At 35.1% G+C, this 22,745-nt stretch overlaps 1 protein-coding gene across 1 annotated transcript in view; it reads left to right on the top strand.

Moving 5' to 3' along the window:
• LOC145266549 (uncharacterized) overlaps positions 1-22,745 on the top strand; it is a 163,346-nt gene that overhangs the window by 99,859 nt on the left and 40,742 nt on the right. The window contains exon 2 of the mRNA XM_080122326.1: positions 17,477-19,037. Within this exon, the coding sequence (XP_079978452.1) occupies positions 17,477-19,037 (1,561 nt within the window). The remainder of the gene's footprint in view (positions 1-17,476; positions 19,038-22,745) is intronic.

Consider the following 22,745-nt stretch of genomic DNA (forward strand, 5'->3'; position numbering starts at 1 on the left):
CGGTCCGTTAGAGAAATACTTCGTACGTAGATCGTATTATACACGCGCCAACAATCAGCTAAACCAAAAACTTTTGTTTTAAATAACGGCAACTGTCTTGTTGAATTATTAGCCACTGTCATCTCGTACTTTCTCTCTCTTTCTGAGATGCACTTCCTTTCATTTTTTCTTTCGGGGAAGTCTGCAGTCAACTACAGTTACCGAGGCGCGGGTGATCTATGGGGATTAATTAGATTAGAGTTCTTCTTGTATAGGAACGCACTCCAACCTGGAAAGTTACTTTTATCGGCCTGTAGTGTGAGAGCTTGTGCAAATTTGCACTCTCGCCTCTTTCTGTTACTCTCGCTCGACTCTCTGAACTCCTCCTTATTCTTACTGTCGAAATTTGCTCGTGCACGTCATTTTATAATTAGATAACGGGGAGGGTCGTATGCTCTCTGGCGCACGCTTCAGCCAATAGGTGATCACCCCGTCACGCTTAGACTCGTTCCTATTGGTCAATTGCCAATCTTACGTAAGCATCCTCTGGGGATAATTTTCCACCAAGGAATTTCTTACGCCAGCGGGTTATGCGAAGAATGACCTAGAGTTATCGTCACCCAAAGCCCAAGCCAAAACAATATTCCAACACTATTCCTCATTATACCATTGATTCACGGGCAAAACAATATTAGTATTCAATTGTTATTATCAACTCACATCCGTTCAGCTGCAGTTATTTTTCCCTTGTTTTTAAGTTGAGTCACCAATCCGCAAGGGGAAACTAGCAAGGCAATCGGGAATTGCTCGGTATTCTTTCACATAATCCAAGCTAAGCTTTTTTATAACAATTATTACTGCTAAATCCGTTCTCATTGGGGTTGAGTCACAGGTATATTTTTCTTGATTTGTCAGCCATAAGCAGTTATAAATCTTTTATAAATAAAATAATAAATATTTTATTATAATTATACGGCATAATCACATTGTCACACCGGTTCACATTAGATCATCCAAGTTAAGCAACGTTGAATCTGGTCAATATTAAAATGGGTGACAGCAGCTACCCTTACAGGGGGTATCCATTGTCTTTCGATACTGGACGGAGGCTTCCATTAGTAATTTTGAATTATATTCATTGATTCGTTGCGCAACAGATAAAGTGTTAAGTAAAAGGCAGTTCTAAATGACTGAAGTGTTCTGAAAGTTGAAGGTTCAGTCCTTAATATATAATTTGTTCTCGTTCCGTCAGCCATGACCAGGTAGAAAACTTAAATGATTTTTCATTTTTTCATTGGTAGAACCTGTACATTTCTAAATATTTTTAATTTATTTATTTGCGAACTGTTATCGTCATCTTAATAGTTGTTGTTTCGTGACGTTTAGGCTGGTTAAATCTAATATATAAAAGGCTATATGTCTGTCTGTCTGTCGGTCGGTCTCCATATTTTCAAACTCTATCTCTTCTGAAACTAAAAGTCGCAGAGCAGCGCTAGGGGCCTCAAATGATTGGATTTCTTTTATGGGTCTTTACCCGGTTTAAAATTGTTTTTAAGGCGGTCAAAAAGGGGTCAAAATTGAAAAAAATCGTTATACATTTTGTACATTCATCTTAGTTTATTTTTTTTAAATATTTAATTTTTAATCAGTTCATACGTGTGTCGTGTTGGTACAGTGGTAACGTCACCATCTTTGAACGCTACAGTTCTACTTTCGGTTTCGATTCTAACTGACAGCACCTAAATACTTTTTTTTTTTTAAATCACGACTTCATGATAATAATCTATACGAAATCTGGACAAATTAAAATATCATATTTAAACGTATTTTACGACCGGGCAAAGCTGGGAACCCCTCCACTCCCACCCCCGCTAGTAAATAAATAAACATACAAATTACTCAGCTCAAAGGATTCCAGTAATAAAATAATTGGTAAAGACTTCTAGCTGTTAATGGTATAATATTTTTGATTCCCGGAAAACACCGGAAAGTAACCTGAAGGATCATCATCATCATCATCATCATCATCATCATCATCATCATCATTGTTTCGAAATCTAAATGTAATGTCAGTTAAAATAGGTATTAGGAATGTTAGCTGGGAATTTTAAGAAAAAAAAATATTATTTTAATTATTTTGGACTATTATCCTCATCTTCCACTTGTTTTTACGACGTTTCGGCCAATTATTCCCGCCAGCTACATCCACAGCAATTACTGCCTTCAATAGTTGTTGTCATCTCACCACAGTTTGGTCGACTAATCCTCTGAAAATATAACAATCGGTACGGACCCGACGATTGGAAGTACAAAAAATATAAAAATGTGGATTTATAAGACCAAAAAATACAACCTTGATTGACCTTTGGCGTCCGTGGCGCAGTGGATAGAGGTGCGGAATACCTACGATTCCAGGTGATCATTGAGTTAGAGGTAGCGGTTTCAATCCCACCCAAAGTCTGGATCAGAGGATTAGTTGGCCAAACGGTGGGCAGCTAATCCTGTCTGGAATCTCAAATTAATTTGAGAATTAATTCAAAATAAAAAAAAGCAGTTAGGAATTTCAGCTGACAATAATGATAACATTGAGATTTTTGGAACGTGACATATTTACCATAACATAGGCTGACATATATTGAGTGAATTTCTAACAGTATTTTGTATAATTTTTTAGTTTGAACTCATTTTCCCAACCTTAACGTGTTCAACTAAGAGTTCGCCGCCATTTGTATTTTTTTCAAATATATCGATAAAAACACTGTGTGATTTTCGAACCGATTACACGTTTTAAAGTGAGTAAAACCACTAAAAACCTTTCCAGTAGGTAGAAGAGTAACTTATCTTGCCTTTGATAACATTTGTTTGTTATATTTTTGTTTTTTGACAACTTTTTCGAATCTATGTGTATAGTAAAACAAACCCCCTATCCGCTTATCAGGGCATTGTTCCCTATCAATTTTGGGTCTCTCTTTGACATTGGACCCAAGCAGTGAGTGCCGCTTCAGGAGAGATGTAGTTGAGGCTTGCGCAACCTTTGCATAACAATTACACGCGGAGCTACCTTTACAGGTGTGTCCGTCGTCTCTTGAGACTGAACGGAGGCTTCGCACGCGTTTATGTGCATGTATACGTTTATATATGCGTTTATGTGTGCGTGTCTATGTATGCATGCGTGTGTGTGTATGTGTGTGTGTGTGTGTGTGTGTGTGTGTGTGTGTGTGTGTGTGTGTGTGTGTGTGTACGTATCTACACTTTCCATCTTATGTAAATGTTTGGATTGGCAAATTGACGTGTCGGGATGCCAGTCTGTGTGCGAGAAAGCGTAAAACTCAAAACAAGGTCCCAAGAACCCCCCCCCCCCCTCTTCCTCCACGTTCACAGCTTTCGATCCCGACCCTTATCCGCCCTACCCCTACCTCACTTATCAATCTTTTTCTCTATAAGTCAACAAGTGCTACTAAAAGTAACGAGCCATCTTGAATTTCTATATCGTCCCATCCCGAGGATCTCCCACGGGTCGTTATTTACCTTGGCAGCCCGTGACCGGATAGGGGAAACAAAAAGATATTTTGCCGGTGGTCGTTTCTACTGCGGGGGTCAAATCACCAAAAGAAAAAAAACAAAAACAAAAAAAAACAAAAAACAAACACTCGCTACATTTTTTTTTTTTTTACAAATAGATGTAAAGTTTACTATTACCGACATAAATTATTTTAAAGGATTCTTTTTATACATGGTGGGGCAGAGCAACTTGCTTATTTAAATATAAACATGAATGTAAATAAGGGGTTTTTATTACTGTACACACAGATTCTAAAAAGTTGTCAAAAACAATTATATAACAAATAAATGTTATCAAAGGCATGATAAGTTACTTTTCTACCTAACTGGATAATTTTTTGTGTTTTTATTTAATGTAACATGTTTTTTCAGCTCGAAAAACATACAATGTTTACTGATGTATTGGAAAATTAAAAATGGCGCCCGACTTTCTCTTTGACCCGGTAAGTTTGGGAAAAGGAGTTAAAAAAAAAAAAAAAAAAAAAACTAGGGAAAATACTGTTAAAAACTCACCGAATATATGTCAACTTATGTCACGGTAACAGATATTGAGCGTGTTTCTAACAGTATTTTGTCTTGTTTTTTTTTTTATTTTAACTCCTCCACTAACCGAGACCAAAAGAAGTGAAGTACAACATCAGAACAGATACTGCACTTTGAGTTATATATTTTTTATTTGCTCTGAAATGTTTACAACAAAACAGAAACAAAATATAAAAAAAATAGGCACAAGGCCACTCAAACATTGGGGAGAGAATGTCTATGGCCATCCTCGTCCCTGTACCTTAGCTAGTCTATGCTTGATCCTACCTAAAGTTCTCAGTCACCACAATACCTCAAGCACACCGGGGGTCGTCCTACCTAAGATTCCCAAATCTAATCGTGTGTGTGTGTGTGTGTGTGTGTTTATTCATCTATTTCATTTTGTTTTTAATTAATTAATTAATATTATATATATATATATATATATATATATATATATATATATATATATATATATATATATATATATATATATATATATATATAAATTATTTATTTAATTTATTTAATTTAATTAATTTATTTAATTTATTTAATTCGACCGTTTTGGATTTTACCATTCTTGGATTTTTTTACCCTTCACCGGACTATCCATTCATGTGAAATCTTTTTATCATTTTTCTTTTACCTCCTATTCCCCTTACCTCACCCTTTTTTTTAACCAAGTAAGATCTGTGACTTACTTGTAGTTTCATTAAATACTTTTATATGCAAAATCCGATCCCGCATTTTGCTAATTCCTGCCCTCTGATGAGAAGGAGAGTATTTCTTCGAAACTCCGCGGATTAAGGACTATCCACTTATGTTGTGCTTCGTTTTTTAAAATTAAATATGCTTTTAACTCTTTTTCAAGATGTCTTTTAACATGTTTTATTAATCATTTGTTCATATATATATATATATATATATATATATATATATATATATATATATATATATAAAGCTGAATGTGTGTGTGTTTATTCATCTATTTCATTTTGTTTTTTAATTATATATATATATATATATATATATATATATATATATATATATATATATATATATATATAAAGATGTGTGTGTGTGTGTGTGTGTGTGTGTGTGTGTGTGTGTGTGTGGTCACGAACAGGCTCCTATATGGTTGACTATTTTAAAAAACTGATTGCATATAATGATAGAAGATATATTGAGACACAGGAATGGGTATGTTTGATCTGGCAGAACGGCGGTTCATTAAAATTGTGGGGTCTGCGTTCGCGCCTGATCAACAAAGTATGGAAATAAAAAAAATTTTAAATTAAAAAAAAACGTTTACAAGTGTTTTTGATATAGATGTACATAATAATACTTTGATAAGTATGTTTTAACTTAAATAGGGATGGTATAATAAAATTGTGGGGTCGGCGTTCGCGCCTGGCCTCTATAGAATGGAAATAGGCACACACTTTAATAAAGACTTTTCATATCTATCTGCGTAAGTATACTTTGATAATTATGTTTTAGTTTGAAGAAATATGTTATAATAAAATTAATGGAAATATGTCACAAAGTTTAACAAGGTTTTTTATATAGATCCACAGAATATTGTGATAAGTGTTTCAGTGTGAACAGGTATGGTATAATAAATTATGGGGTTTATCTATTTTATTTTTACTTTCATCATATTTTGCTTTGGTTTTGATACCCCCAAATTCGAAGCTATATTTTCATAACCTATCATACTTTCATAAATCAGAGTCCATTTTCTGTAGGCTGTTTTTGAACCTAGTCAACGACTGGTACTTTTGCTAGTATATATATATATATATATATATATATATATATATATATATATATATATATATAAGTGGTTGTATTTAAATTCTGAAAAAACAACATATAGACACATATTTGAATTAAGAATTTATTGTTTGACAAAAGGAATATATAGAAGTGGTTATGTTGATTTCCTTAATCTATGGATTATCAATAAAGGCTCATATCATCAGAGGAAATGAAATGCGGTTAGGAAAATGTTCAGCTGTGAATAGACACTTATTTTGCTCATATATATATATATATATATATATATATATATATATATATATATATATATATATATATATATGCTGAAATAATCGCTATAAAAAACAATGGTGCCTTCATACAAATGGAAGTTAGAGAAAGAATGGCGATTATTTCAGCATATTTACACGTTTCAAACGTGTTGTTTTTAAAGTTACACGCGTAATACTAAATAGATTTTAACTCGAAATGGTTCCTCGTTAACTAATATTCAACAAGAACCTGAGAAAACCTTTATTTTATTTTAATTTGTACACAATTTTTGTATTGCATTATGTTCAGGCCGCTAAACTGCAGTTTTACCAATTAACTGTCTATTCTGATTGTAGAGTACAGAGTACCCCACAAATAAATCCCATTGCATCTGTTCATCAAGTCGTTAAGCATTTCATTTCCGGTGTGGGAACGGAGACGTCATAACAGGAAATGAATGACCTACACTACTGCATTTCGTGTTTTTTTTTTTTTTTTTTTTTTTTTTATTTTTCCGTCCGATTAATTTAGGGAGTCGCCTTACTTGGGAGGAGGGGTGTTTATATTCTTCGTTCCAGCTAAAATTGTGATACGGTGGGGGCGATCGAGGGAGTGCTTTCTGTGGAGAGGTCGGGGAAAGGGTCTTGTGTAGAATGGTTCTGTTTTATTTTATTGTTTTCGGAAGATTGGAACGCGACCACGCGGTTCTAAAATGTCACCATGTCGTCTGGTGGTTGCACTTGCTATATTACCAGTCGAGATTCGCGCTCTCGAGACAGACCAGCAGATTACCCTGCCCTCACCCCTAAAGTTCAACCCTTCCTCACTGTGGTAAGAACGATGTTAATGGGATAGTGTCAGAGCTACTCCGCCAACAGAACTCCGATGACAATTCAGGAGGAGTCGGCATCGGGATGCGCCCTTATCTTGTCGTCTCTAACTCTGCAAGAGGTAAGCAGAGTCAGAGATGACTCGTCATCATCAAGTAGTGTCCTGCCTGGTACAGACATTAACGGCTATCTCTCTCTCTCTCTCTCTCTCTCTCTCTCTCTCTCTCTCCTCCTCTCCCCCTCTCTTTCTCTCTCTCTTTCTCTCTCTCTCTTTCTATCTCTCCCTCTTTCTCTCTCCCCTCTCTCTTTCTCTCTCTCTTTCTCTCTCTCCCCCTCTCTCTCTCTTTCTCTGCATTCATGAATTCATTGTTGCTCATCATTGTTGCTCATGTTGTCCAGGTATTCAGACTGTCAACGTATGTGTCTCGCTGTCGTCCTCTGCTTCTTCTACCCACGATCTTTCCTGTCAAATTAATGTGTTTTATTCTGCTTTTTCTGTAGACATGACCCATGAACCTCATTTGTCTTTTTCATACTGTTCTTATTAGAGACCTTTCTGTGTTTGCCATTTCTAATACCTCTTAATTTGTTTTCTTTTCTGACCAGAATATCTTCAAAATTCTCCTCAGGAACCAAGTTTTAGTTGCCTCTAGTCTTTCCCTCGTGCTGTTGGTGATTATCCAGCACTCAACAACCGTATAAAAGAACAGACCATACATACGTTCGGAGTATTCTGAATTTGGTGTCTATTTTAATGTTTCCATTGGTCATGATTGATGACAATCTCTTTATAATGCAGTCGTGTACCTTCTATCAGATGTGATCCAGTAGCCCAAATATTTGAAGAGACGACCAGGGACGATTACGAGAGTAGAAATTGGATCCTGGGTTTATTTTCGACAGTCTCGTAGCTCTTGTTTTCATTATTTTGTCTTTTGGTCCTCACATTTCAGGAACGATGTTTCTGACAAAGAGGGAAGAATTGCTGTTTTCTTGGTCATAATCTATTCTATATAACACTTACCGTTGGCAAGTTTTTGATCTTGAAGTCCTGTTTTTAGCTTCTTCCATCAAATGGTTTCATACCTTGTTTATACTGATTTAAAAAAAAAAAAAGTAAAGACGTGTAAGGCGTAGGAAGCGTAAATTGGTAGAGTTAAAGTGAGAACGTTGCTTCTGTGCCATTTATTTTTGTGTGTTCTGGACTACCCTCCCCCCCCCCTCCGGCGTCCGCAAGCGACTAATAGAAAGTATTGATGCTTGGAAGAAAAAGATTACCTTGACCATCTATATATAATCATGATTATCGACTGTTTTACATTTGTAGGGTATTTCAGTTCTGTTTCTAGATAATGCCGGGTCATCAGGAGAGAATACGCACCGTTTGAGGCTTCAAATATAATATTGTATCAAACCGAGCGCTGTGGAGACGAGTGAAGTGAAAGGCCTTGATACGCGCAACTTCTTTAACAGGCTATAACCGTTAATGACACACCACAGTGAATACCAACTTGAACTGACTTGACATTATGAGCGTCTCTCCATCGCCATATAATTGTTTTTAACTGCAATTGAAAGTAATGCACACTGTGCTTTTTTCTTTTACATAGGGGTCACCACTTATCAAGGCCCGGAGGCCACTCGAGGATAAGGGCTATTGAGTGTACAGTTGTTACATAGCTTTATCATTGAAGTTATCACTAGGGTTATCATAGGGGGGCACCAAATTGACGTTTGGTGTATAACATAAAAGGGGAGGACCATAATTGTATTTGTTGTCATGGAATGATTATTATTATTAGAATGAAAGGAGATTATGCGTGTCATAAAAGAATTCCGTGTGCGTATGCGGTTGTGTGTGTGTTACATGCATTTTCTTCGACATACCTTACTTCATGTGTCGTCGATGTGATCCATCTGGAATTCATCTTCTCTTGGAGGGAGACTGGTACCTGTTAGACGAAGATTTATCACTCCAAGAGGATGAATTGGTTTTATAGTTTTTTTTTATTTTCCTTCCAGATGTCGACACAGAATATGGAAGTGAATCTTGCTTGCTTTGAACACGTCAGCGTCCCCCACCCCCAGTGAAGGGGAGGGAACAGCTATTAAGCCGTCCGTCTTCTTCAAAGTCCAAATCCAGTCTCACAGATCTAGCCAACCTGACCACGTCACTCATACGTAATCTGGTCAGCTGACCCTCGGTTCTGGTAAACGTGTCTACACTCCACGTTTACTCACCTCTCTCTCTCTCTCTCTCTCTCTCTCTCTCTCTCTCTCTCTCTCAATCCATCCTGTAACACAGTAATGAATGGGATAATATCTTAGTAATCGTTAGTAATGGAAATTTGGTATATTGGATTACTTAAGGTTCATTAAGAATTTGTTTATGTTGGACTTGAAGACAGCCAAGTTGTAGTCAGCTGGGAAACAGTCAAACGGAAAAGAGTTCCACATGCGTGCAGTTCTAAGAAAGAAACTATATCATAAAGTGGATGATTTTGAAATTTTTTTTTATTGTGTGGATTGCCAACGCTACCATGCTAGTGACTATTCGCTATAACCTTCCACGACAATCAGTTGTTAACTACCAAATGCAACGTTGTCCGGGGACCAGCACGTCGTAATGTCAAGTGGGCAAAGAATAGAAGAAAACTGCAACTGACTTTTTCTTTGTAACAAAGACATCTATTTCCTCATTACTACGGCCGTGACGTCACCCACGACATCCTCTTCTCGGGCGTCATTCACGCCTCTCACGTGATCTCGAACGTTATTCACGTCTCTCATGTTACCGTGACATAGGCTGATATATATTGATATATTGAGTTATTTTCTAACAGTATCTTGTATAATTTTTTAGTTTGAACTCATTTTCCCAAACTTGAAGTATTACACAGAGACCTCGCCGCCATTTGTCTTTTTTTCAAATATGTCGATAAACACCGTATAATTTTGGAACCGAATAAACATTTTACATTAAATAAAAACACTAAAAACTTATCCAGTTAGGTAGAAAAGTAACTTATCTTGCGTTTTATTATATGTTTGTTTTTACAACTTTTTTCGAATCTGTGTATAGTAAACACCCCCCCCAAAACAGGATGAAAATAAATATACAATGAATGAATGTTACCAAAGGCAAGTTAAGTTACTCTTCTGCCTATCTAGATAACTTTACGTTTTTTTTAAAACTTATTTTAAAGGGTTTTTTTACTTGAAAAAAAAGCAATAAAAGCTTGTCGGGTTGGAATTTACAAAAATGGTGGTTCGATTTGAGTCATAGTGGAGTCTCGATAATCACTTAAAAATCGAAAAATAAACAAAACACTGGTAAAACATTGCATTTTCGTATGATTCGTAGCATTTATTGAAAGTGTTTGTCGTTATTTGTGAGTTTGTTGCGTGGTAATTGCGAAACGCTTGCTTCACAGTCGACTTCCCTCCTGATTGAGAATCTGATACTGAATGTCAAATTCTAAAAAAAAAAATTTAAAAAAATGCGCTCTGCTCAAAATCGCCCGATAAGCTGCAGGAGCGATAGCGGTTTGAAACGACGGTAGGGGCGAGCGAATATTTAGGCAGACCAAATGAACAAAGCTTGTCGGAACTTGTTGCCATGCGGACTCGTCTAACGAAAATGTAATGATGTTAGCGTGATATTTCGGCTAAATGCCCCTCATTAGCGCCAGTGTAAGTTCTTCTCTCTCTCTCTCTCTCTCTCTCTCTCGCCCTCTATTTCGCTCTGTCCCCCCCCCTCTTATCTCGTAATCACTCCCGTTTATGTCTGTCCACACAACACGCCACACCCGAACGGAAATTCGCGCTGTTTTATGTTACCATGGTGACGTGAACAAATCGTCGTATCTAAGGACCACGTGACATGAAAATGCGTTTACTATTTTCTTCTGTTTATTATTCATTTATGTTTTTGTTTTTTTTTTAAGATGACAGCGTGTAGCGGCGAAGTTTATTCTTAGGTGTTCAAATGAAAATGCTTAAAATCGTCTCAGCGCAACCGGCTTCGCGCATGCAGCCACCTAAATTAATAAAAACAAATAACAAGATTTTTGACCAATCAGAGGATTTTATGAATTTATTCCAAATAGCATTTCTAGAGCCACCTTGTCCGCATATAAGGCCAGATTTTTCATATCAATATATATATATATATATATATATATATATATATATATATATATATATATATATATAACTACTTCATTTACTCACATAAAATTAATATACAAAAGTATAAATTTATGCGTAAACTTTAAGTATTTACTTCAAAAGTGCTCAATACATAGGGAGAGCTAGTTAGTAATTTATAAAATATATATGGCGATTAAGCTACACTGAACATTCCGCGTTTCATCCACTCTAGGATTCATAAGCGTGAAGAATCCTAGAGTGGATGAAACGCGGAATATTCGCCATATATATTTTATAAATTACTATATATATATATATATATATATATATATATATATATATATATATATATATATATATATAGTAAGTTATGAAAATATATATGGCAATTACACTACAAAGAATATTCTGCGTTTCATTCTCCTGAAAATTCGGCAAGCTTATGCGAAAAGTTATGGTTATCACGCGTTTTCATATACGCATATGCTATAGAATTTTCTAGTAAGTAAATCAGCTTCCTAGTTACCACCGCGCCTATCCTAATCAGCCAATGGGCGAGTACTTACAGGACAAAGGCACATTTGACCCCCCTTCTCTTTGTGTGTTTATGTTTCATAACTTACTACATTACTACATAGCTCTACCTATCTATTGAGCACTGTTAAAGTAAATACTGAAAATTTACGCATAAAATTATATCTTCGTATATTAATTTATGTGATCAAATGAAGTAATCATATATAGCGAGATAAGACACTGATAGAATGCAGATGAAAATCCTGATAGATATTACTTGAAGTAATACTTTCAAGGAGATCCTAGCCAAAAAAGAAAAGCTCAATATTTAAGAATAGAGCAATATATAAGTTTCGTGGTTTAATTTTAAATTCTGTAAAAAAAAAAAAAACATATAGAGGCATGTATTCGACGTAAGAATTTATTGCTTGACAAAAGGAATATATAGGAGTTATTTTAATTTCCTTAATCCATGGATTTTCTTAAATCGAATATATGCCTCTATATGTTATTTTTTCAGAATTTAAAATCAAACCACGTAACACACACACACACACACACACACACACATATATATATATATATATATATATATATATATATATATATATATATATGTATAAGTGATAATGTGTGTGAGAACACTTCTCAACCTATATACTCAACGAATTTGTGATCCACAAACTTTAAATTTGGTATCTAGTCTATTCAGACATATAGAACACTTTTTACTCGGCCCTTTATCCAGTAAAAAAGGCTACTAAGAGATCAAAATTGAAAAATTGGTACGTGGCGTGATCGGATAATTACCTGGTTTCAACTGTTTTACGACTGCACATGCGCGGTCGTGAAACATGACAGCTTCCTTATGTGAAGTATAAGTTGGTTTAAAAATTCTTTTTAAAGATCATGTTAAGCTGGTCCATCTTAAGGTTTTGGTTTCGATCCCCACTCGAGTATTTTTTTAACTCATAAGAAGTGAACTATTTGAAGAAAAAAAACATAATACTTGCAGGTACATGTCTCAGTTTCTTTCCGGTTTTCTTTTTTTTTTAACGGAATTTAACATTACGTTTAATACCACCGGTATTTTTGTTTATAATAAATAAGAATTCTGCTATAATTAAAATATAATATTTAAACGTATTTATGACCGGGCAACGCCAGAAGGTCTCAACCACACAAAAATACTACACCAAAAAACAAATGTTAATAAGCTAAAAATCCAGACCCACTGACCCCCCCACTCGCACATTCGCTCGCAACGCAACTACTATTCAAATAAATCTACCTATAATTCCCACCGAGTTTCTCACATTAATTCCTGAGGATGTGTAAATGATTACACGAAAAGTTAAAAGTTTAGAAAAAAAACGCGGACATTTCGAGAATAAAAAGTGCTTGGACCATACATCTGTACCTTCGACGTATATACAAAATGGATAATACGAAAAATTGAATAAATAAAAGAAGGTATTACAAAGCAGAAGCTTTCTGTTGTCTATAACAATGTCTGTTCATATATATATATATATATATATATATATATATATATATATATATATATTATAGGGGTTAGAACGACAGTCTAAAGAGCAGAGTATATTTTAATGCATTAGTAAATTCATTAATGCAATTAAAATAAAAGAAAAGAAAAGAAAACAGTTGCGCGAGCCTTTTCTAGTCTCACACAAAAACATGCGTTCACATCTCAAGCTATATTACTTGTCATATACATACGCGCACACAAACATACGCGCCCACGTCCACACACGTACATATATTCATGTTCGCGTACATACACTCACATTCACGTGTATATACACACACGCTAACGTACACACATGTACTCACATACACGCACGCATGAACAACGTCACTTCCTCTTTCAAAGGAAATCCACACATGCGCAAAAAAAACACCGGAAACAAGTATAAAAGCAAGAGACAAGCTGTTTCCAGCCTTTTCGACTTAGCTCTCGAGCTGAGCGGTCGTCGGACCATTCGCCCCCCTGTCGGGGCGCCCACGCGCATCACGTCCCCCGCTACTATGTAGGGGGCACAAGCTAACAGACCTTACGTACACTTTATACGCTTTCTCTCTCCATGAACTGGATTGACATTATCACTCTTTCTCTCTCTATCTACTACTTGTTCCAGAGAACACCATCGAGTAGCTGACGGCTAACATGGCGCACAGTTTAACTGATGTCAACCCTCTATCCTTTGTCTTTGTCTACACGCTGGACTATCATTCCCATTATCCACTACATCACTCACTTCTCTTCCCACGCGCGAACAAACGATAGTGACCCGAACGTGACATGAACACACACTTCCTTTTCTTTCTATACCACCAGTCCCGCAACAAACGATGGTTACACCCGCGCAGACATGAACACGTGTTATATCTAAAACATTCATTCTTTCAACAGTAAATAAACGACACGTTTATCTATTCCAGCAATTGAGTCTTTGTTTCCTTCTTTCCATCCGTTTCATTATTTTCTTTTGTAACGGGATTAGGATTTATATATCCTAGTCCTCTACACAGTGCTCGTTGTAATGTAGATATAGGATTATTCTATTGGCGTTTCCTTTGAAAGTTTGTACATATCAACATTTTCAAGCATTCATAAACTACATTTAACATCCCAATGAATGCATTGACGATGTTACTTACGAGCTTTAGGAGGCAAACTATTAAAATATACATCTGCCTTAATTAAAAAAGTGCTAGATTTATTTTTGGTGTGTTTAAAAAAAAAACACCCAATATTTTTGCTGATGAGGTGACTTTGTTTAAAAAAACTAGATGATAAAATAAGGTATTAAATTTTTATACCTTACTTTGTAAAAATTATAAAAGTGCACTTTGAAGATAAATAAATTTCAAATTGAATCTTGTACCTTTATTTTTAAAGCCTATAGTAAAAACATTTTGTTTAACAATTTTCATGCCTTGGATGAAATGGCAGGAGGTGCGCAATAATCACCCACACCTCTCCTTGGTCGATATAGTTAAATACTATTGGCAAGTGAAGTGTCTGTACAGGACGACTGGAAGCAAATGCCGAGATAAGCGGAGAGCACATACAGCGCCTAGAATTCCCAAATGGTCACCCATCTGGTACTAACCAGGCTCAACGTTTCTTCACTGACGCAAAAACAAAATGGCCACCATTGTTTCTTTCGATCATCAATTCGTTCATTTCGCAATCTCGCTATTTTTTTTTTACTGTCATCGACACAAAGCAATTACGTCCGTATTTAACAAGCATGAAATTAAAGGTGTGTACGAAACGTTTCTAGTTAATTAAACGTTGACGCTTGATTATGCTGGACGAGAGTTTTGAAATTAGTAATCGTTGTTTTAATAACGCATTATTTTGGGGAAGGGTGTATGAAAACAGTGAATGGGCTTAGGACGCGGTGATGGTGAATTTAATGTGCAGACGAGTTAAAAGCGAGTAAAATAAACAAACGTTAATTTTGACTTGAAATTCAGCAGGCAACATGGCCGCCGTTTGCTAACTTTCAAAGTCAACAGAGTATGGCCCATTTTTGAAATGACCTTTTGGTACTTGCGCATTTTTATTACCGTGCTGAAATAATAACGTTATTATTTTGAAAGCCATTCTCACCATGGGGATGGGGATGGTGTTTTGTAACTATTCTGTGCTTCTACCTAACAATTGAATAAAAATAAAAAGATATCGTGAAACTTGAATTTAACCCGAAAAAAAAAAACTATTTTAAAATAGCGCGGTACAAAAAATCCATAAGCACTGACTTTTTCCCTGTTGATTGAGGTCAATGTAGCAGTCCTGAGTAGTCCTAGGGGATCCACCTTCCTAGACCTTACCTCTCGGCTTTCGAAGGGGGACTAATTTTACTGTTTACTGTCTGTGATGCTCCTACCGAGGAGTGCTGACCGGGCTTCCCAGGCGTTTTTGCTAGGCCAGATTGCTTATTATTCAGGAACGCTAGCCTGACCTTTCCCAATTTCCTGATTTTGTATCGCATCTTCCTGTAGTAGTGTCACGGAAGTAAATAGCAATTTAAAATCCGGCTCGCTGTGTAACGTTACGTACGTCTTAGCTTGTAGACATTCTCGCAAGGAGACTAAAGTCAAGTAAAATAATTCGTCTCACTATCTTTACAATTGAAACAGCAGACATTTATTTACAGGTACTTCCAGTGTAACGACTTATCTCTTATTCAAAAGGTCTTCTCGTACTCCAATGTGCTTAGCAAGACTGTCGTATCGAACAGATGGTACTCTGCCTTTGTTCGGCTATGTTTAGAACATGTATTTTCTTGTCGTTCTCGACCACGTGTATAACACGTCTATTTCTATCCTTCTCGCTGTGACGTTACCTTATACACGGCTTGGTCATTTGCATACTGCTGCTGCTGCTGCTGCCACCATACGCGCGGATGCGATCTGCTACAGTTGCAATGAGCCCCGAGGATCGTGTAAAGAAGAAAAAACGAAAAGATATTTGTGCCTAAATAAAGAAAATTTTTCATACGTTTTGGTTTCGGTTTGGATTCAAGATGATGTACTCAAGTCATATGGATATTTTTTTTTTAAATCACAACTTTATAATATCTGAAAATCGATAGAACATTAACTCTATAATAATATATACGAAATTTGCAATTAAAATTTCTATAAATTTTTATAAATAAATAAATACTTCTATATTAAAATTATATTTTGCTCTATTGACAAGACAAAAATTATATTTTGATATATGTTAATACACTCTTACTGTGAAAAAAAAAACTATCTTTGTGGTAAAAAAAAATCTTAAACCTCTATAAATGTTTCATGTTTTTTTTAAAACTATATTTTGCTACATTTTGCTAAAATTATATTTTTATATATTTTTCATACAATCTTATTGTGAAAAAAATTATTATACGTTGCTACATTTTATACAATCGTACAGAAAAAAAATTCTAAAAACAATCTATAAATGTTTCATGTTTTCAACATATTTTTTTTTTCAGTTATAAATCACTCATTTAAAAGAAATATTAAAACATTAAAATTATATTTTTTATCCAATAAATGTTTCGCTTTTCCTTATATTTTTGCGTTATTTATTTCGTTATTATATATTTTTGCGTTCTCGAACACACTTGTTTATATGTGAGATTCACAGAACGGCTAGTAGAGGGCATTTCTTATTCAAAGAACATGGGTTGATAAACGTCTCAGTCGCCTCATGGCACTGACATGCAGAAGTGCCAAATATATATTTTTCCCCGTCTCTTCTTTCGACGTTCCGATTTATTTTTCTATTGCAAACAGACTAATTAAATACCTAAAAATTAAAAGTTACGGAAAAATATATTTTCACTTAGCTACAGCCACTGTCACCAATTTCTCTTACTCTCTATATGTGCCAAGAACGAAATGGGCAAACTTCTTTCTTCGTACTTTCCTAGTACTGCCCGTCTGTGGAACACAATACCGCGATGCTGCTTTCAATCTTACTATAACATAGTCGTTTTTCGAGTCCAGCGTAAAGTTCTTCTTGAGGCGTACTCTCTAATAATCAATTTATATCCAATTTCCATCATGATTGATCATTACAGTGCTGACTGCTGCGCCACCTGAGGTTGTATTAACGCTTATCCTCGAGTGACCTTTGGGCCTTGATAAGCGGTTGCTCACTAGTAAAAAAGTATCACATATTATTTTCAACTACTTGTTTTTGTTCATCTCTTTTTTCGCCGTTCCGATCTCTTTTTTTTTTTTTTTTTTTGCTGTTTTTTTTTTTCGTGTGGCAAACAGATTTAATAAATATCTATAAATTATTTCGTTTTTTAATTAACAATACTTCTTTTTTTATTATTCCTTTTTAGACTGGAGATGGAACCCGTTCCAATATTGGTTGGAGATGCCATACCTGCCGCCCGGGTTACTTTGTTGCTCAACAATGTACCGCTATGTTTGGCACTCAATGTGCCCGATGCCCAGCCGGGACATACACGGACTATTTCAACACACTTTACCGGTGCAAGCCCTGTAGCAGTTGCCCGCTTGGGCACCGGCTGCAAGTCCCTTGTAACCGAGAACACGACATCAAATGCATTCTGTCCACATTATTAGAACACCTGCACGGTACACCCGACTACCAAGGTGACGAACCCGCAAAGTCAGATGATTCTGTGACCCAGCCTGCGATTGAGGATGGTTCTGGCGAACTAACCGAACAAAAGGGCAGCCAATTTAGTAATATTTTCTCAAATGAGAACGGAGGACAGAATAAATTCTTTGATATTCCAGGTTTGTCTAAAATCCCGAAAAATCTCGGAGAACCTTATCAGGAAGAGCTTTCTGGTGATTCCCCGATTAAACCGCACTTGTTCGGAATGAATTCGTTCGAAACCCATGTAATAAGAATCAATAAATCCGCTGAAGTTCCCACAATAAGGCCAACGCTATTTACATTCGGGATTCCAGAAGAAGCCACGACGACAGTCGTTCTTCCGGACAAGGAAGCACATATTGACCACCTGCTACCGCTTCAAGAAACAAAAGATGAGGCTAACGTGATGACATCGACAATCGATAATGCTATCGAGGGTAGCGCGATGTCAACCATAACCCCAGAGGAACACATCAAAACAACAGCAGGTATCCCGATTCAGCCCAAAATGGCCGACAGCGAGATACAAAATCCTGCCGAGATTCAGCCAGAAATGGTGGAGAGCGAGTTGTCAACATCTAACCCGATTCAGGTAGGAATTACTGAAAATGGTGCACCAATATCCGTTACGAATCAAGCAGAAGTTGAAAGCCCTTTACTCACCCAATCTCCCGTAAGACTACTACCCCAAATATATAACGGGAGGGCTAAAGCTTTAGTCGATACCTTTAGCGATATCGAAGGTTCTATAAAGCAATCCGTCCCAAGATTTGACCTCAGCGCTGCGGTTGACCCAATTACAGCAGAGACAACCACAACGTTTTCTTCTTCCGTCGCGCAAGCTTTTACAGACGTAGCTGAAGCGACCATCTCAACCCAGGTAGAAATCACATCGACTAGCGGTCAGATAGCCACCGATCCCGTGATCCCCGAGTCTGAAGAGGCTGGTTCCGAGACGGACAATCTTGGTACGACAGAAACCGACATTCCTCATTTGGTTACCGAAGGTGGAACCGCTGATCCTTCTTCTCTCCCTTCATCTTCTACGTTGGTCCCGGATGTTGAGGATAACATTGATGGCGCTGAGGCGGAAACTACCAGTACGGTACCCCTTAAGAAAATGATCGTCCCGTTCGTGGAGACGATGGATGAAGAAGCTGCAACAGCGAGTAACAAGACACCGGTTGCTAGAATAATCCCTCTGGAAGGGGTAGACGAAGATGAACCCCTGCATGTCACAAGTGTAGCAACGGAAGTAGAGTCGTCATCGAAAGGTAAGATATAATTTTAGGTTTTGTGTTTTTTTATTTATTTTTGTTTTTATTTTTTTTAGAAGGATTGGGGCCTTTTCATTTCACATACGTCCAAGCATCTACTTAAAAGGCGTTGTCTGTCGACACAACTTTTTATATACGTAAGAAATTACTTTAAAAAATATATTTTTCTTTTTAATTATTTAAAAATTAGACACTTTTTGCATTGCACGGATGGAGCCATTGTTAGGAGGCGATAACTCCAATTTCTTCTTGGTCAAATAACACGGCAAATGAATAACAACAATATTTTTTTTTCCAAACACAAAAATATTTGAAAACCATATATAAAAATATTTGAAAACCATATATAAAAATGTTTGAAAACCATATATAAAAATGTTTGAAAACCATATATAAAAATATTTGAAAACCATATATAAAAATATTTGAAAACCATATACAAAAATATTTGAAAACCATATATAAAAATATTTGAAAACCATATATAAAAATGTATCAATATATAATATTGCAAAAACATTTATTGAAAAGTCTGCGTAAGAAAATATAATTTTAATAAAACAATTTTTGAATTAAAGTAAAATTGGATATTTTTTTCAAAACAATTTAATAATTTAAATGAAACATTTTTGAATTTTTTTTTTTTTTTCCAATATTGGATATTTTTTTCGAAACATTTTTTGAATTAAATTAAAATTGTCACTGTAACAAAATATACAGGGTGGTCGCTAGAAAAGCGGGAAATTTGAGTCAGCTAAGATCATGAATAAAATGCGTGATTGCTGTTTTGATTGGTGCCGTGTGAGTGTTGTAAAAATAAATCGTTGTTTGACGCTGCAGTGAAGTGCACGGACGACATTTTGAGTATCTATGAGTATAATTCAACATTTGTATTTGAAAAACTTTGTAAAAATTATTCTTTATCAAAATAAATCGTTGTTTAACAAATTTCCCGCTTTTCTAGCGACCACTCTGTAGTTTCAATTTTTTTGTGCAATTTTTTTGTTGGAGGGTCAACGAAGGTGTATATATATATATATATATATATATATATATATATATATATATATATATATATGGCGGAGATGGGACTAGTGCCAATCGTGCCCGGCACGATCAATAACTCGGTCAATGTTATTCAAAATGGATTAAAAGAGTAGATCGTTTGGCAAGAGAAATGTAGCCGAGAAGTGAGAAATTATCAAAGTTGGGCGCCCAACTCATTTATTGGTGAATAAGGTTAGAACTCGTTCGTTCCAATCCAAATGGTTTAATGACATTGACTGGTTATGTACGACTAAATCTAAGGAAAAACTCTATTGGTTGGTCTTGCTTGCTTTTCACGCCTAAATCAGGACAATCATGGACTGATACTGGCAAGGTACGTTAGTCAATCTGTGCTATACAATGGAGAGTCACGCAATAGCAACTATGGTGACTTACTTTGGGTCCACGGACCATGGGTTGGGGACTGAAGTTGACAGAGGGCAGTGGGGGGGGCACGAGTTGCAATAATAGGCTAGAATCGCCACTGATATATATATATATATATATATATATATATATATATATATATATATATATATATATATATATATATGTATATTATGGTATTAATTTTTTAATTAATAAACAATTTGAATAGAATGAAATAAATGAACTTATTTGACTTATTCTCACTTTTGGATAAGATTGAAGTTCTTTGATGGAGAAGCACCACCTGGCGATAGTTTAGTGTAACGCGCACCCAAAAATGGCGTCGTCCGTGTAACGCAGAAGTTCCAAAATTTATAATACGTCCCGTCAACTTAATGCAGCGACTTAATGCAGACATTTGCATGCAAGGGGCAAAACTTCATCTTTTAGGTAAATGAATTGGAAAACAACGTCGGCGTTCCAATGCAGCTACTGTTGCTAATCAAAATATAATGAAATGAATTTGTGCTTATTTTTGCATTAATTAATAATCCTAACTACGCATAGAATGAACGCAATAAGACTTAGTTCGCTCCACTTTATCATAGCAAATGGTCTATAAAAATTGCAGTCAGATCAGCGTAGTAGTTTCCAAGAAAAAGTGGAATGGGCAAACAGATCAAGAGAAATATGATATTTGACTAACCCTCTGAAGTTTGGATTATTTTTCTTTTCATATTTTCATATATACTTTTTATATTTTATATCTCTATTATATAATAGGCACTGTGTATGTGTGTGAGATTGTTCCCTATGGACTCGAAAATGGCTGGGACGATTTTTAAAAATTTTGCACGAAGGTACTTGATCTGCCTGGAATTGTTCTTATTGTGGAAGTAGGCTTTGTATATATATATATATATATATATATATATATATATATATATATATATATATATATAATATATACATATATATATATATAATATATATTATATATATATATATATATAATATATATATATATAAAATATATATATATATATAAAATATATATATATATAAAATATATATATATATAAAATATATATATATAAAATATATATATATATATATAAGATATATATATAAAATATATATATATATAAAATATATATATATATAAAATATATATATATATAAAATATATATATATATATATAAGATATATATATAATATATATATATATATATAAAATATATATATATATAATATATATATATATAATATATATATATATAAAATATATATATATATAAAATATATATATATATATAATATATATATATATATATATGCAGAAATATATTTTCTTATAATATATACAAATTCTTATTTAAGAAGCTCAATGTAATTACAGAGCAATATAGAGAATAAATGTAAAAAAAATGACACGGACGCGCAAGCAGAGTGTTATATTTTATTATTATTAGACGAAAGTACCACTTGTGCGCGTATGTTACGTGAGTTCTTATTAGTAAAGATACGAGTCTTAAGTGTTCATGCTTAGTAAGAGATATTCGAAGGTTCATGTGTGTGTTCATGTTGTGAGATATGGAATGGAGACATTAACATTGTTAGAGAAGAGATGTGGACATTAACACGTATATATAAGGAGAGAGTGTACATATAAATAATCTTTGAGAGATGATTCGCTATCTAGATAGACAGACCGATAATTGAGAGGTTTGCATTTATGCCGATGTATTGACAGGTTGGCATTTATGCTTTAACAGTTCGTATGAACGGGAGTGTTTGTATAACATAAATAGACACATTTACTTTCTAACACATATATTTTTTAGATGATGAATTTCAAATAGTTTGCACACATAAATAGACAATACCTTTTTCATGTAATGATGGACACAGGAGACGGCAGTTATAAAAACACATTGAACATTTATTCTTCCCTGACCGGTTGGGGGCTTTGCGTCCAAGAATGCAAAGCTTCACATATTAAGTTTCAAATGACCGTCTCGCTTCCTAGACGTTCGAATTCCAAACTCCAGACTATCGTCTGTCGTTCTTAAACTCCCTCTGAGTTTCTCACTAACTAACTAACTAACAAACTCTCACTTCCTATATTGAGAAATCCATGCATGTCCGGCCACGTGACCACAATTCACGTGCCATCAACATGCGCGAGTCGCACGTTTCCGAACATTCTGATTTCTCAATAACCTATTTTTTTCTTTGTTGTTTTCACAAAGGAATTCAACCTACATATCTAATTCATTTAACCCATA

This window comes from Euprymna scolopes, chromosome 41 (genome assembly GCF_053919585.1).
Source record: "Euprymna scolopes isolate OS-2025 chromosome 41, ASM5391958v1, whole genome shotgun sequence".
Classification (NCBI taxonomy): Eukaryota; Metazoa; Mollusca; class Cephalopoda; order Sepiida; family Sepiolidae; genus Euprymna; species Euprymna scolopes.